The 13,822-nt window shown below is 39.4% G+C and overlaps 1 protein-coding gene across 1 annotated transcript in view; it reads left to right on the top strand.

The window, feature by feature from the left end:
- The window catches only part of LOC126176258 (protein yellow-like), an 87,596-nt gene that overhangs the window by 24,851 nt on the left and 48,923 nt on the right, over nt 1–13,822 (top strand). The window contains exon 5 of the mRNA XM_049923404.1: nt 5,835–6,146. Within this exon, the coding sequence (XP_049779361.1) occupies nt 5,835–6,146 (312 nt within the window). The remainder of the gene's footprint in view (nt 1–5,834; nt 6,147–13,822) is intronic.

Below are 13,822 nucleotides of genomic sequence, written 5' to 3' on the forward strand. Positions count from 1 at the left end.
TACACGTCCACCCGCTAGATATAATTTGAAACAAGACTCGTCTTACCAGGCAACATGTTTCCGGACATCAACAGTCCAATGTCGGTGTTCATGAGCCCAGGCGAGGCGTAAATCGTTGTATAGTGCAGTCATCAAGGGTACACGAGTGGACCTTCAGCTCCGAAAGCTCATATCGATGATCTTTCGTTGAACAGTTTGCACGCTGACACTAGCAGATGGCCCGTCATTGAAATCGGTATTAATTTGCGGAAGGTTGCATTTCTGTCACGTTGAACGGTTCTCTTCAGTCGTCGTTGGTCCCTTTCTCGCAGGATCTTTTTCCAGCAGCAGCGATGTCGGAGATTTAATGTTTTATCGGATTCCTGATATTCACCGTCGTGTGGGAAAATCTCCGCTTCATCGCTACCTCAGAGATAACTGTGTCCCATCGCTCCTGCGCCGTCTGTAACACCACGTTAAAACTCACTTAAATCTTGATAACCTGCCATTGTTGCAGCAGTAACCGATCTGACAACAGCGCCTGACACTTTTTGTCTTATATAGGCGTTGCCGACCGTAGCGCCTTATTCTGCCTGTTTACATATCTCTGTATTTGAATACGCATGCGTATACCAGTTTCTTTGGCGCTTCTGTGTATATGCTCCTTGATGGCAATTAATGATAATTCACTGCACATGCACCCTTCGCTCAACTTCTTGAGGGAACCAGCCTTTGGCTGCGAGCAAAATAATGAAATGATCATTGGACAACCTATATGTAGTTTCCAAAGATTTGCGTTGGTCAGATAGTGTCCTCGGATAGCCGAAGCAGTTAAGGCAACCGCACGTGTGAAGGGGGGAAATCCGGGTTCGAGTCTCGGTCCTTCGCAAATGTCCACTTGTGTAACTACGTAAGAATTTCAGTTTCATCATGACAATTACGCTTCTTCGACAACATTAGTAAGGCCGTATGATTTATCCATGCATTTTATTTATATATATAATTTACTTCAATAACTCGTCTACTACAGTATAGTGATCAAAGGGTCAGTTCTTTAATAAATGCGTGACTTTAGCGCATTGGCGTACAACAGACGCTTTGGACACGGAAGTGAGCCAAGCTAATAGTCTAGGTTATACACTGCCCACATGAACAGCGGCTGGATAAAACCGTTAGTGCAGTGGTAGGCTAAGGATTAGGGAGACTTTTTTTGAGATTTTGTTAATGATTTTGACCTAATATATTGAAAAGGTAGTTTTCAAGGCGGCTCCGTTGATAGAATACATCTGACAACACTGGCCAATGCAGAACCCAGTATTTTGCACCAAGACGGATTGTAAAGGACGCTTTCTGTCGCCTTACTGTCGAGTGTTCGCAAATTCTGGAGATTAATGTCTTTTTCATAGTCATAGAAAGTGAAACTGTGCTCCATTATGCAAGGATGACAAAAAATATAGATCATTACTAAATGCGTTTGACTTATTCCAATCTGCCATTTGTTTGTATGTTGATTTCGAGTTATATAATTTAATATACAAACAAATGCATTACTATCCTTTCAATTACGGAATACTGCAAGCCATATAGTTAGTGTATATATGATATTATTCTGCAAGCCCAGATTGTCTGATGTAAATTGAAATCACAGAAAGATGACTTAACAGACAGTTTGTTCAACGATAGTCTTACAAGTGTACACCACAACGATTCATCACTATGCAGATGATTGTTGTCGATTAATTCCATTCTTTTCAGTGATAAATAATTCCTCGTTAAGTGGGACGTTCACAGAGGACAGCAATGGAAAGAAACTTTTAATGCGTTGCCCTGAGGTTTGAATAAAGATCTTGATATATCTACGATTTTTCAGTAATAATATAGCCCTTGGACATTTCTGAAAGCGACAAAAGCAATCAGTGATAGTGTATGCGAAACAACGCAGGCTACTTCAAAGCGTCTTTTTGAAAGAATTATGATATCTTTATGAGGCAAATACTCTGTCACTACATCTACATGAATACTCTACAAATCACGTTTAAGTGCCTTCACAATTCTCTATTATTCCAATCTCTTGTAGCGTGTGGAAAGAACGAAACCATCTGTCTTTCCGCACGAGCTCTGATTTTCCTTATTTTATCGTGGTGATCCTTTCTCCGTATGTAGGTCGGTGTCAACAAAATATTTTCGCATTGGGAGGAGAAAGTTGGTGATTGGAATTTCGTGAAAAGATTCCGTCGCAACGAAAAACGCCTTTCTTTTTTTCTTTTAATGATGTCGAGCCCACATCCTCTATCATTTTTGTGACGCTCTCTCTCATATTTCGCTATAATACAAAACGTGCTGTCCTTCTTTCCACTTTTTCGAAGTACTCCTTCAATCTTATATGTTAAGGATCCAACATCGCGCAGCAGTATTGTAAAAGAGCGTAGTGTAGGCAGTCTCCTTATTAGACCTCTTACATTTTCTGAGTGACCTGCCAATAAAACGCAGTCTTTGGTTAGCCTTCCCAAAGCATTTTCTATGTGTTCCTTACAATTTAAGTTGTTCGTCATCATAATTCCCAGGTATTTTGTTAAATTTACGGCATTTAGGTTTGACTGATTTGTCGCATAACCGAAGTTTAACGAATTGCTTTTAGCACTCAAGTGGTTGATCTCACACTTTTCGTTATTTAGGATCAACCACCAATTATCACACCATTCTGATATCATTTGTAAATCGTTTTGAAATTTGTTTTGAATTTCTGAAGATTTTATTAGTCGATAAATGACAGCGTCATCTGCAAACAACCTACGAAGGCTGCTCAGATTGTCTCCCAAATCGTTTATATAGATAAGGAACAGCAAAGGGCCTATAACACTACCTTGGGCAACGCCAGAATAGTGTTCAGAACAGTGTTCTGACCCGTTTTGTGCACCAAGGAGCATCAGCTCCGTCGTTTGTTAATTTATTTGGTATAAATCTCTCAATTGCTACCGACTCTATTTCTTTGAATTCAAGTCATGTCTGCTGTACACTTATAATATTAATTTGGAAGGTGTGGAGATTGTCTCTGAGGAAGGCGTCAAGTGAATCTTTATCTGCTTTTTTTAATAGGTATATTTTTCGTTTATTTTTGGAGGATTTGGGATTACAATATTTAGTCTCGCTACGACAACCCTGTGTTCACTAACCCATGTATCCGTTTTGATGCTCGTTATTAACTCAGGATTATTTGTTGCTAAGAGGTCAAGTGTGTTTTCACAACCGTTTACTATTCGCGTGGGCTCATGAAACAACCATTCGAGATAATTTTCAGAGAATACGTTTAGCACAATTTCGGATGATGTTTTATGCGTACCTTCGGAATTAAACATGTATTTTCGCCAACATATCGAGAGTAATTTATCTCGTATGGGTATTTGAAATCAAACTCAAGTTTCCTTTGAACCTTTCAGCAACTGTATCATCTGCATTGGGAGGTCGGTAAAAGGATCAAATTATTATTTTATTCCTGTTTCCAACAACGACCACTGCCCATAATAACTCACAGGAACTATCTACTTCGATTTAGTGACAAGATAAACTACTTTTAACAGCAACAAACACGCCACCGCCAACCGTGTTTAGCTTATCCTTTCGGAACACCATTAGGTTCTTGGCAAAAATTTCGGCTAAGCTTATATGCGGCTGAATCTCCGAAAGACGGCTTACATTCATATATGAAAAAGAAAAACACTAACTGATGAAGTAATGAACAGTATTAAATATGTCAGCTGATTCAGAAAATTGTATCTATACAAACGACAATTTAAGTGCAGAAGATACATGTTGTGAGGCTTCTTAAAGAATTTACAATTTCAAATACCTCGTTAACAACACTGAGCGATAAATCATTTTGACTAAAATTGATATTAGTTTTTCGCATTAATGCTAATAATGCCTGTTAATGTCAGCTATGATAAATATGTTCATAAAAGTTGAAAAATCTAAGAGTTATCAAGGATAAAAAAATTTTAACTTCTTATATAATCATTTCAGATGCCTGAAACACTGCAAAATTAAATTTAGAAGCGAAGCGAAAATACTTATCATTTCTTTCTATGGTTCCTTAGATGAATTTTACGTCAAAAGTATGAAATTCAAACAGGTAATGCCGTATCTGATACTGTTACTAAATTATACCCACTACAATATCTGTTGTTCAATATAACATGGACAGATAAGTCTCGATATAAATGAAAATTGTTTAACGGATGGTAAGCTATCACGTTCGACATTATTAGGGTACGTCGTGTTAATATGAAAGTACCGGTTTTTATGAAGCTGAACCAAACTAAAAACATACTGATCTATTTCGAGCTGCAGCATTGTTATTTTGAGTCATTGGTTTCAGTTTAAGTTTGGCAACCTTCTGTTGTTTACAATTTCTTATTAAGTTTTCTTACGTCTTGAGTTTATATCTTAACTACATCAGTTTCCTAAAGATCGTGGTGGACTCAATCGTTTACATTTACCTTTGAGTTTTCAAACCTATGTACGTGCTCTCTGTTGATAAACGTAAACATGGTCCACAGTAGGCCGTACTGCGATGTTTATTTAGTGGTGTGATTAGATAATTTCAACTAAGCGTCATTGTCACATTTGTAACATGTGTATTTTATGCTACAAATATGGTTGGCAATGATGATTACTCGAAAGCAACTAATCGCAGGATTAGGAAAAATCTCATTACCGCCTACTACAGACTATGTTTACGTTTATTGAGCATCTGGAGGCTGTGAATCACCACAAACACATAAAAAATGTTTCTGTTGAATTGGCAGGATGTATTCTTCAAATGTTTTGCCTAGATGTATTAACTGTATGTTTCGGATACTTGCCGCGTAATGCAATTTTTGTGAATAATAATAGGTGGAGAGATAGAGAGAGGCCGAGAGAGTGGAGAGAGAAGGAGGCCGGGGGTGGGTGGGGGCAGACAACTGAAGGTGAAATGAGCTTCGAATTTCGTGGAGCTGGGGTATGTACAGGGTGTAACAGGTAAAATCACCGATATTTCTATTAGTGACCAAGGACGGTGTTCTGAATTCTGTCAGTGTTTACGTCATTTGCAGACTAATAACTATAGCCATTACAACTGGTGCTGATTTTATGTTGGTTAGTACCTCAAAGTTTATGTGGCAACGGGAAGCTAGTAATGTTTACTTTCCCTAGGCAGTACATCAGGTGTTGAAGTGTGGACACTTGAACGCCGAACAACTGGTAATCTAGCTACCCAAGTTACCTAATATTTTTCTACATATTTGTATATTCCAAAATTTCTACTTCTGGTGCCTAAAGGCTCCTCGCCATATTTGTCTTGTCCAAATATTCTCCGTTTCTTTTAAGGTTCATGAATGTATAATTTTGGATTCATTATTGTAACTGGACCAGGTTTCTGTCCTGTTACTCTTATTTGTTGCGTTTTTACAAGATAATTCCTTATTGATCGAAACATCTTTTGTTATATGAACGTTTATGTTTATTTTCTGACAGCTTCTGTTTACCTGCCATTTGAGTGAACTCGTTTTTCTAGGCACAAAAAAATGTTTGCCTTAATAATGTTAACTGTTTTCATTGATGCTGCCGTCCTAATGCTAAATTTTAATTATGTCATTTCATTGTTAGTAATGACCTTTGGTATTTCGAAAACGGAGATGTAGTGTTGCATACTTTACCTTTCATGTTATTCCCTATCATTTGGGTCGTGGAACGACCATGTAAAATGACTACATATCTGCTCCTGGGGATTTTGTATCTTCCATATCGGATTCCTCTGCTTTACTGAAAGTTTGGGTCATTATGACATACAAATTAAGCCGGCTGGTCTGTTTCAGATGGCACTACCCGGAGAGCTGTCGGGAATGAGCGGCCCGCTGGTGGTGGATCCCAAGGGCGAGCTGCTGTTCTTCCCCATACAAGACGACTACGCCATCTACTGCTGGAACACCAGCAAGCCGCACGACCCTCAGAATTTCCGTTTGCTCATTAAAGATAAACGCCGCATGAAGTATGTCTCCAACATGCAGATAGACCCTACGAGTGGGCGACTATGGATGCTGACCAACCGTTTTCCTTCGTTTGCAACAAATACCGTCGACTATTCAGATGTTATTTACTATATTATGTACATTAGCATAAAAGGAATAGTATGTTAGGTTTCCGCACTACACAGCTCAGATTCCTGGTTAGTCAGTCTTGATGTCACGATATTTTATGAAATTCGTAATTGTACACAATATAAAAATTATACCATGAAACAGTTTTATACTGTTTCATTTCGGAAGTATAAATAAAAAAAGCCTTCAGTGACAACTTTTCGTGTTTTGTGAAGTACATGATGCAGTCCGAGTCCTATGGGTCCATCAGGTGTAATTTGTTTTAATCAATGCTTCCTTTTTTTCTCTTGAATGAGATGACATGCATATTGCTGCCATAAAAAGGTTTGATGTTAGGTTATAATCTTCGTAAGTCAAACTCGGGAAAAACGTGCTAAATAGCTGAAAAGATGAACAGTCTAAATTTACCACATAATCCAAGAAAAGAGTTTTTTAAGTTTTAGTGGCATCATACATTCTTTTCTTCATCCTGTTCCTACATGTCACTTTACTCAAGAGGTACATTTGCGTACACTTGTTAGTAAACCCTACACAGATGGTTTTGGGCTTGATGTGATGAAAGATGAATTCATTCGTAGTGATAACTATCTTATTATTAAACAATTGACATATTCAGGTTAAAACTTTAGACAGGACTTTAAAATTACTGAAAGAACTGTGGCTTGTGAAATCTGTTTGTTCATTTAGCATAGATTGTGGTTTTTTGTTTTTTGATTTTGTGGAGGTATATATCCAGTTTTTCTAACAGATTTAGGACTTCATTATGTAGTACTACTAACCTGTTTGCTAAATTTTGGATGACATGTTTCGTCTCCAACATATGTTGTGCAATAACTGATTTTTCCAAGTGGTTGAGGCTGAAAGCATTTACGTGTTCTTGAAAACGGAATTTGAAGTGTCTGCCTGTTTTCTCTACATATGAAATGCAGGACAGCTGGGACAAGATACTTTGCACATTCCACTGTTGTTGTATGTTTGTGTATTTCGCTCTATCTTATGGACGAGTAACTTTCCTAAATTACTATTGATTGAGGATGCAACTGTTATATTAGTTTTTTTGAAGTGGTTAGGGTTTTGTGATATGGGGCCCAGGTACGGGATGCAGACAAATGTTTCTATTCTTTCTCAGTGTGGCCATTCGTTGTCTTATTTTTGTGTATTTGTCTGTCTGAATTCTCAAGTGTTTTGGCTGTGTAGCCATTACTTATTGCAATCCTCTTTATTGTATCTATCTCATTCTTGAGGGTGTTTTCTTCTAAATCAAGAGAGTGTACTTTGTGTAGCATGGATCTAAATGCAGCATGTTTCTATGTGGTGGGACGGCGTGATGAGTTCTCCAGTATTATGTCTGTATATGTGTGTTTCCTGTGTATGCTGTATTTACGCTGCACAGTGAAAAATCTCATTCTGGAAACATCCCCCACGCTGTGGCTAAGCCATGTCTCCGCAATATCCTTTCTTTCAGGAGTGCTAGTTCTGCAAGGTTCGCAGGAGCGCTTCTGTAGGGTTTAGAAAGTAGGAGACAAGATACTGGCAGAAGTAAAGCTATGAGGACGCAGAGTGAGTCGTGCTTGGGTAGCTCAGTTGGTAGTGCACTTGCCCGCGAAAGGCAAAGGTCCCGAGTTCGAGTCTCGGTCCGGCACACAGTTTTAATATGCCAGGAAGTTTCACATCAGCGCACACTCCGCTGCAGAGTGAAAATCTCATTCTGGAATGTCTTAAACTGCTTATGATGGAACGATACAGGTATACTCTCTTGTGATTGATAGACTGTTCGATATTGTCTTCCTGTATTGCAATTGACGGAACTTTATCGAAGTCTGTGAAAGTGAATTTGACCACTGAGCACCTGCTTCAATGGAGTGATATATGTATTTGTAATATGCTCGATGGCAACAAGAAGACAGTATTTGTTTTCCAATATATCAAAAGAGAGAGGCATGGTAATACTTTATAGTAAGTTCTATTACAAGGAGTGGTATAATCCATTAAAATCTGAATGCAGATAGTTCTCTCAAAAGTACACCGATTTTGCTCTTAAAACGAATAGAAACCGGCGGTGTCTATTTTAATGGAATCATGACAGTTTTTATCATCATGACTGCCAGTTTAGAAATAGGTGTTACCGCAAGTCCTGTATTATTTCATACTTCACAACCTCTAATTATAAAGTAATTAACACTTGAACCTTAGCTTCTTGTGACACATAGAAATAGTAGTGTTTTTCATTACATTTGACTAAACTGCTTGAAACAGGGAGTGGTATAATCCATTAAAATCTGAATGCAGGTAGTTCTCTCAAAAGTACACCGATTTTGCTCTTAATACGAATAGAAACCGGCAAATTGCTTACGGAAGTGGAAAGCATGTATCTCCTACTACTGCGAATGATTGTCTCCTGGTTGATAGATACTTTACAGGCAGGTCGGCAGAGGAGAGTTATGGAGCAAATGTGTCAAATACAAGCACGAATACAGTATTTGTTTTCGATGTATTGGAAGAGAGAGAGAGAGATGTGGTGAAAACTTATATGAGGTTCTATTATAAGACAGGTACTAACGGTTTGTTTCGTATATGCCAGTGTGACATAGCATGGCAATGGTAAAACGTGACCTGCCATAGTGTACGAAACAGCAACATCCTCTTTAATTACAGCTCGTTGTTGTCACACGGAAAATGATTATCTTTATGGTTCAAATGGCTCTGAGCACTATGGGACTTAACAGCTATGGTCATCAGCCCCCTAGGACTTAGAACTACTTAAACCTAACTAACCTAAGGACAGCACACAACACCCAGCCATCACGAGGCAGAGAAAATCCCTGACCCCGCCGGGAATCGAACCCGGGAACCCGGGCGTGGGAAGCGAGAACGCTACCGCACGACCACGAGATGCGGGCGATTATCTTTATTTCGACACGTAAGCAAATGGCATGAAAGGTTGTATTTTGTAATTTTATTTCGCTTGTCTGAAATGTTTGTAATACATACGTGCATGACAGTTTATTTACAGACACTGATTTGTACGTGAGGGATGCTTTCAGGTCGTGTAATGTGTCCATCAAGCTGAAAAAATTGGCTATGATACATTTTTTTTTTCTTTGGAGTTTAAATTTTCTCTTTTCATTTACTCTGATGATGGTTTCGAAATAACGAGGACATTCTGCTATCATCTTGGTAGTTTTCGCACCAGAATAATGTAAACTTTTTCTCCGATTTCATGCAGGGTGAACATGTATAGGGGCTGTATAGCCTATCCTCTGCAGTCTGATCATCTGGAATAGGTGGCGGTGTTGTAGTTTTCTTTTCCACTTCACTGGACGCGGCAAAATAATGGGGTGTGAATTGAATCCTGCAGTCGACCGTAAGATCTATGCCGAATTTGACTATAAAACTAAAAGAATATGGACTCCACCTACTTTCGCCCTAAGAGGACATTTATTATCGTTTCGATTGCGTTTCCTTTTTAATAGATGCTCGATTATAAGGGATGTGTTAACGTTAATTACATTTGTTACAGTGAAATGTCTTCCTCGCAGAACGGCGGTCCTATTGGAGGCACTGAGGGTGTGCCTATTCTGTCTGCTTACCGACACAGCTGCGTACTGTTCAGAGGACAGGGTGGGGGTGGTGTGTTGCAGCTGCATTTTAGCTGAACAGACATGGTGAACTTGGGGTGGGCCTCATTAATCGCACATAGTTTAGATGGCATTACTTGCTTTTGCATATGTTAAGGGCCGATGCCTGAACCATCACCTCATGGAGGGCCGGGTGCCGCACGCATCGTCCCCGCTCGACGGCCCGCGGAAGGGCGGTATGTCGTAGACAAACTGCGTAACGCGCGACAGCAGCTGCCTTTTTCCGATGAGCAGAAGTTTAAAAAAGCTATCTGTTGAGTTCTCTGGAATGTTTCTTATGTTCCGCGGGGTCCAGTCTTTCCAAGAAATATGTTTAAAAGATTGCATGAAGTGTCCTGTTCTTGTCTTTTATCTATATGTGACTGATGTGTAATTAGAACAGTGAAGTATTTCTCATCAATTGTGTTAGCGTGTATTGGCTTCAGTTATCTGAGTTGCAGGGCGATTGTCAAGTAATGTAGGGGGAGGCGTTAGCAGAGAACTCTGACGCTAGAAGCGATAGATACAGTCATCAGCTGCATGCTTACAGGTCATACAATTATTAAGCTTCCCTCTGTCCAACACCAACTTCTCGTCAGTTAAACAATTTCCCACCAAATATATAAAGATAGTACCTGCCACTGAATCCTTTTTCCTGCCAGCTTGTAGGTGAAGGGGAGAGTTTTAGCAAGTCTGCCACCAGTTTCGAGGGCTTCTGTAATTTTTTTCCACAGGAGGAGAACACCAGTTGTATGGAATTGTCAATTTTTGAGCTGTGTTGCGATTTTAGGCACTCCTTGTGTGTGCTATGCATATGGTTGTATAATTAGAACCGATCTTTATGTTTAACTATGTAATAAGGGCCGATCCTTACTTCAGTTATCCAACCAAAATAAATAAAGTACACTCATCTAACCTTCCTTTCCTGCATCTGAACAGTTTAGATGAGGTAGGGGTGCACTTGTGCATTCTGTCCAGAAGGATCAGGTTTCGAGTCCCAGAACGGGTGCCACCACTTTTAGTTTCATACCAATTCCCTGATGGTGGGACGCCAGCACAGCCCTTCGACAGATAAATATTTTTGCCAAAATTCGAAATTCCAGCCAGTAGGGTAAGTGGGCATGGGGAATGGGAAGGCCGGGGAGTGGCCACGAACACACTTGTCAGCTGAGGAAAACACATGACGTCACCGCGGCGTGAGTTGGAGGTGGGGGAATAATTAATTGATCAATTTAATTAATTTACATATCAATTTAATATCAAAATTGGGACGAGTGACCCATCACCATAGTACTGGTGGTTACATCAGAAGGCGCACTTTCATTCTAACCACCAAAATGTACTGCATTTAAATCCATAGAAACCGTAAGATTTACAGCCAATGCACAAGCCACAACCCCATCTATGGCAAAAAGAAAAGAAAAGGAAAGGGAAGAAGTAGACAATGTCGGAAACTGCATACTGCGGATTCCAAGGCCGCTTCTTTATGTGATTCTAAAATTGGTCACTGGACCGTATCACTGACCACATAACATCTTGTGTTCTAGGTTCTAAGTACGCTATACCAAATGAGCATAAGAAAGTTGAGTTTTAGATATTTAAGAAGCCGCAGTATCATGAATAGAGATTGTCATAATCTGTCCACTATGACGTCGGACAGAGTATCTTAGAGCAGTAACGTCATTATAGTAAAGCCATAGCGCTCTGTTATGTAGATGGAAAAATACATCCCCGATACTATGTTAACTACTGACTGGTACTGCTTCAGTCACCCGACGCATAATGAGTGTTGTGCAACACAAATAGTGCGTACGGAAGGCCTGTGAGAGTGGTATGAACGTGAGGGACCAACCGTCATCAATTTTCTGTACAAGTCGTTATAGACAGAATATCTGAAGTTACATTCTAGTGAAAAAGGTGTTTGATTTCGTACTGGTAAAGAGGGTTTGGTTTCTTGATGGATATCTCAAAGGCAGCAAACCATTTAGTGCTTGGAGTTGAGAAGCCCATCTCTCAACCTGACTCCAACAACGCATATTTGCACAGCTGAGAGGAGCACGGAATTAGCAAAGATTTAGATTCTTATGAGGGTAATGGACACCATCAATAAATATATTATTCACTGTTAAATATGTCATTCAATTGATTGGGTTACTAATGTTGTCATACAAGTAAGCATATAGTACAGTATGGTAGTGACTGAGGCTCCTAAACTCTTCATGGCTGGTAGGTGGTCACAGAATCGGGTGCTTAGACACAATGGGGAGGAACAGACATGCTCTACCCCGCTCAGTATTATATTAGTTTATTGATGCTTCCTCTGTTGTGTTTATCTCATGCTGTATATGATGGATAAGGGACAAAAGTACTTTGTCGCTTAACATAATAATTGCATGTGCTAAATCCAGTTTTATTTGTACTTGCTTTCCGTAAATTCTAGATTCATAAAAGGAAATTCTATAAAATGTATCAGAAAGTTTCACTGCTACTGTTTGTAAGAAACTACCTTCATATACCACCGTCCTGTAGCAACCACATCTATGCAGGTAAAGAACTGCACTATATTGTATCGTCAGACACGAGGCTTTACGCTTGTTTTCTCCTGATACATAACTAATCGACCATTCATACAGTATAACATAAGTGTTTACATAAAGATGCTAAAACTTCTTTTCTTATGCAATCGCACACATCTGATTTCCAATCTAAACGACCTGAACATTCCCACTGACGCCGTCATAGCATCTTTAGAGATAAAAAATATATTTACCAATGCGCTTACATTTCAAACTCAGAATGGAATGTTGCCTCGTCACCAAGCAGTCTAAGAAAATTGTCATCCTGCATCTTCCCAAGAACGAAATTACAGAACTCCACACGTTGTTCTTTGTCACCTTCAAGAAATGCTTGCAGAAGCTAAATATTGTATGGTTTCACGTGTAAACGTCGACGCAACACACGCCAGACGGATATCTAGGGTATGTTGAGCTGTCCTGCTGCACGGCGAACGGATACCTGTACACTCCTTGTGATACAATGGCGCACGCGTTCGACGTCTGTGTCAGACACCCAGGGACTCCCTGGCGATTTGCCATTAGACAAACAATCTGTGTCTCGGAATTGTTCATGCCATCGTCTAATGCTCTGTGCTGTAGGAACATCCACACCATACCTGGCGCGTAAGTCACGCTGAACAGTTATCACTGAAGAGCACTGAGCAAAACGTAGACCACAAAATGCTTTCTGTTCTCCCGACACAATTTTTGCTAGAGATGAAGTGGACGCACACTGTTGCTACCTAGCGGTAACCATGTAAGACGCGATAGTTTGTTCTTTCCAACAGTATGTTGTTCACGCACATATCTCAAATAACATAACAGATATAATTTTTCTAAATCGAATGATTCTCTTTGATACGATCTGCATTATTGCAGAAAATCTGCACACCTATAACAATCGTCTAACTGATGAAAGTAATAAAATGCTGAAGCGGTTAGGAATTGTGGTCACCTATAAGTACTTGAAGTTTGGAGATTTTTTTATACAAAAACATATACTATACATGAATTCTCCATTGTCTTACTGTCTGGCGAACATTTTATAGGTTTCAACACGATTTTGAGCAGCAGTAAACATCTTACGGTATAGAAATCCTTGGTTGGTTTCGTTATGTTGATGACGTCTCTTTATATATAAAGATCAGGTTTTCTGCTGTGCCCTAGTTGACCACCTTAATTTTGCCCTCTTAATCGCATTAAGAAACAGTAATTTTGTTTCTGATATTTACCGAAAACAGTCAGTACTGAGAGCGTGCTTCATTGTTCCTCACATTATCCGATGAAGCGTAGAAAGGCTGCCCTCCGTTCGTTTCTTCACCGCATCCATTAAGTTTCCCCAACTCGTTTCGAACGTGGATATCAGGTATACAAAGTATTGCACTTGCTAAAGATTACTATGTAAATTTTGTTCACAATATTAATAAAGAATAATTGAGGAAAACAATTTCGTGCACTAACCACTCCAAATTTTCTTCCACTTCATCAGTCGTTAGCAAGGATAATAATGAGAAATAACACACCATTCCTTACT

This window comes from Schistocerca cancellata, chromosome 3 (assembly GCF_023864275.1).
Source record: "Schistocerca cancellata isolate TAMUIC-IGC-003103 chromosome 3, iqSchCanc2.1, whole genome shotgun sequence".
NCBI classification, from domain to species: Eukaryota; Metazoa; Arthropoda; class Insecta; order Orthoptera; family Acrididae; genus Schistocerca; species Schistocerca cancellata.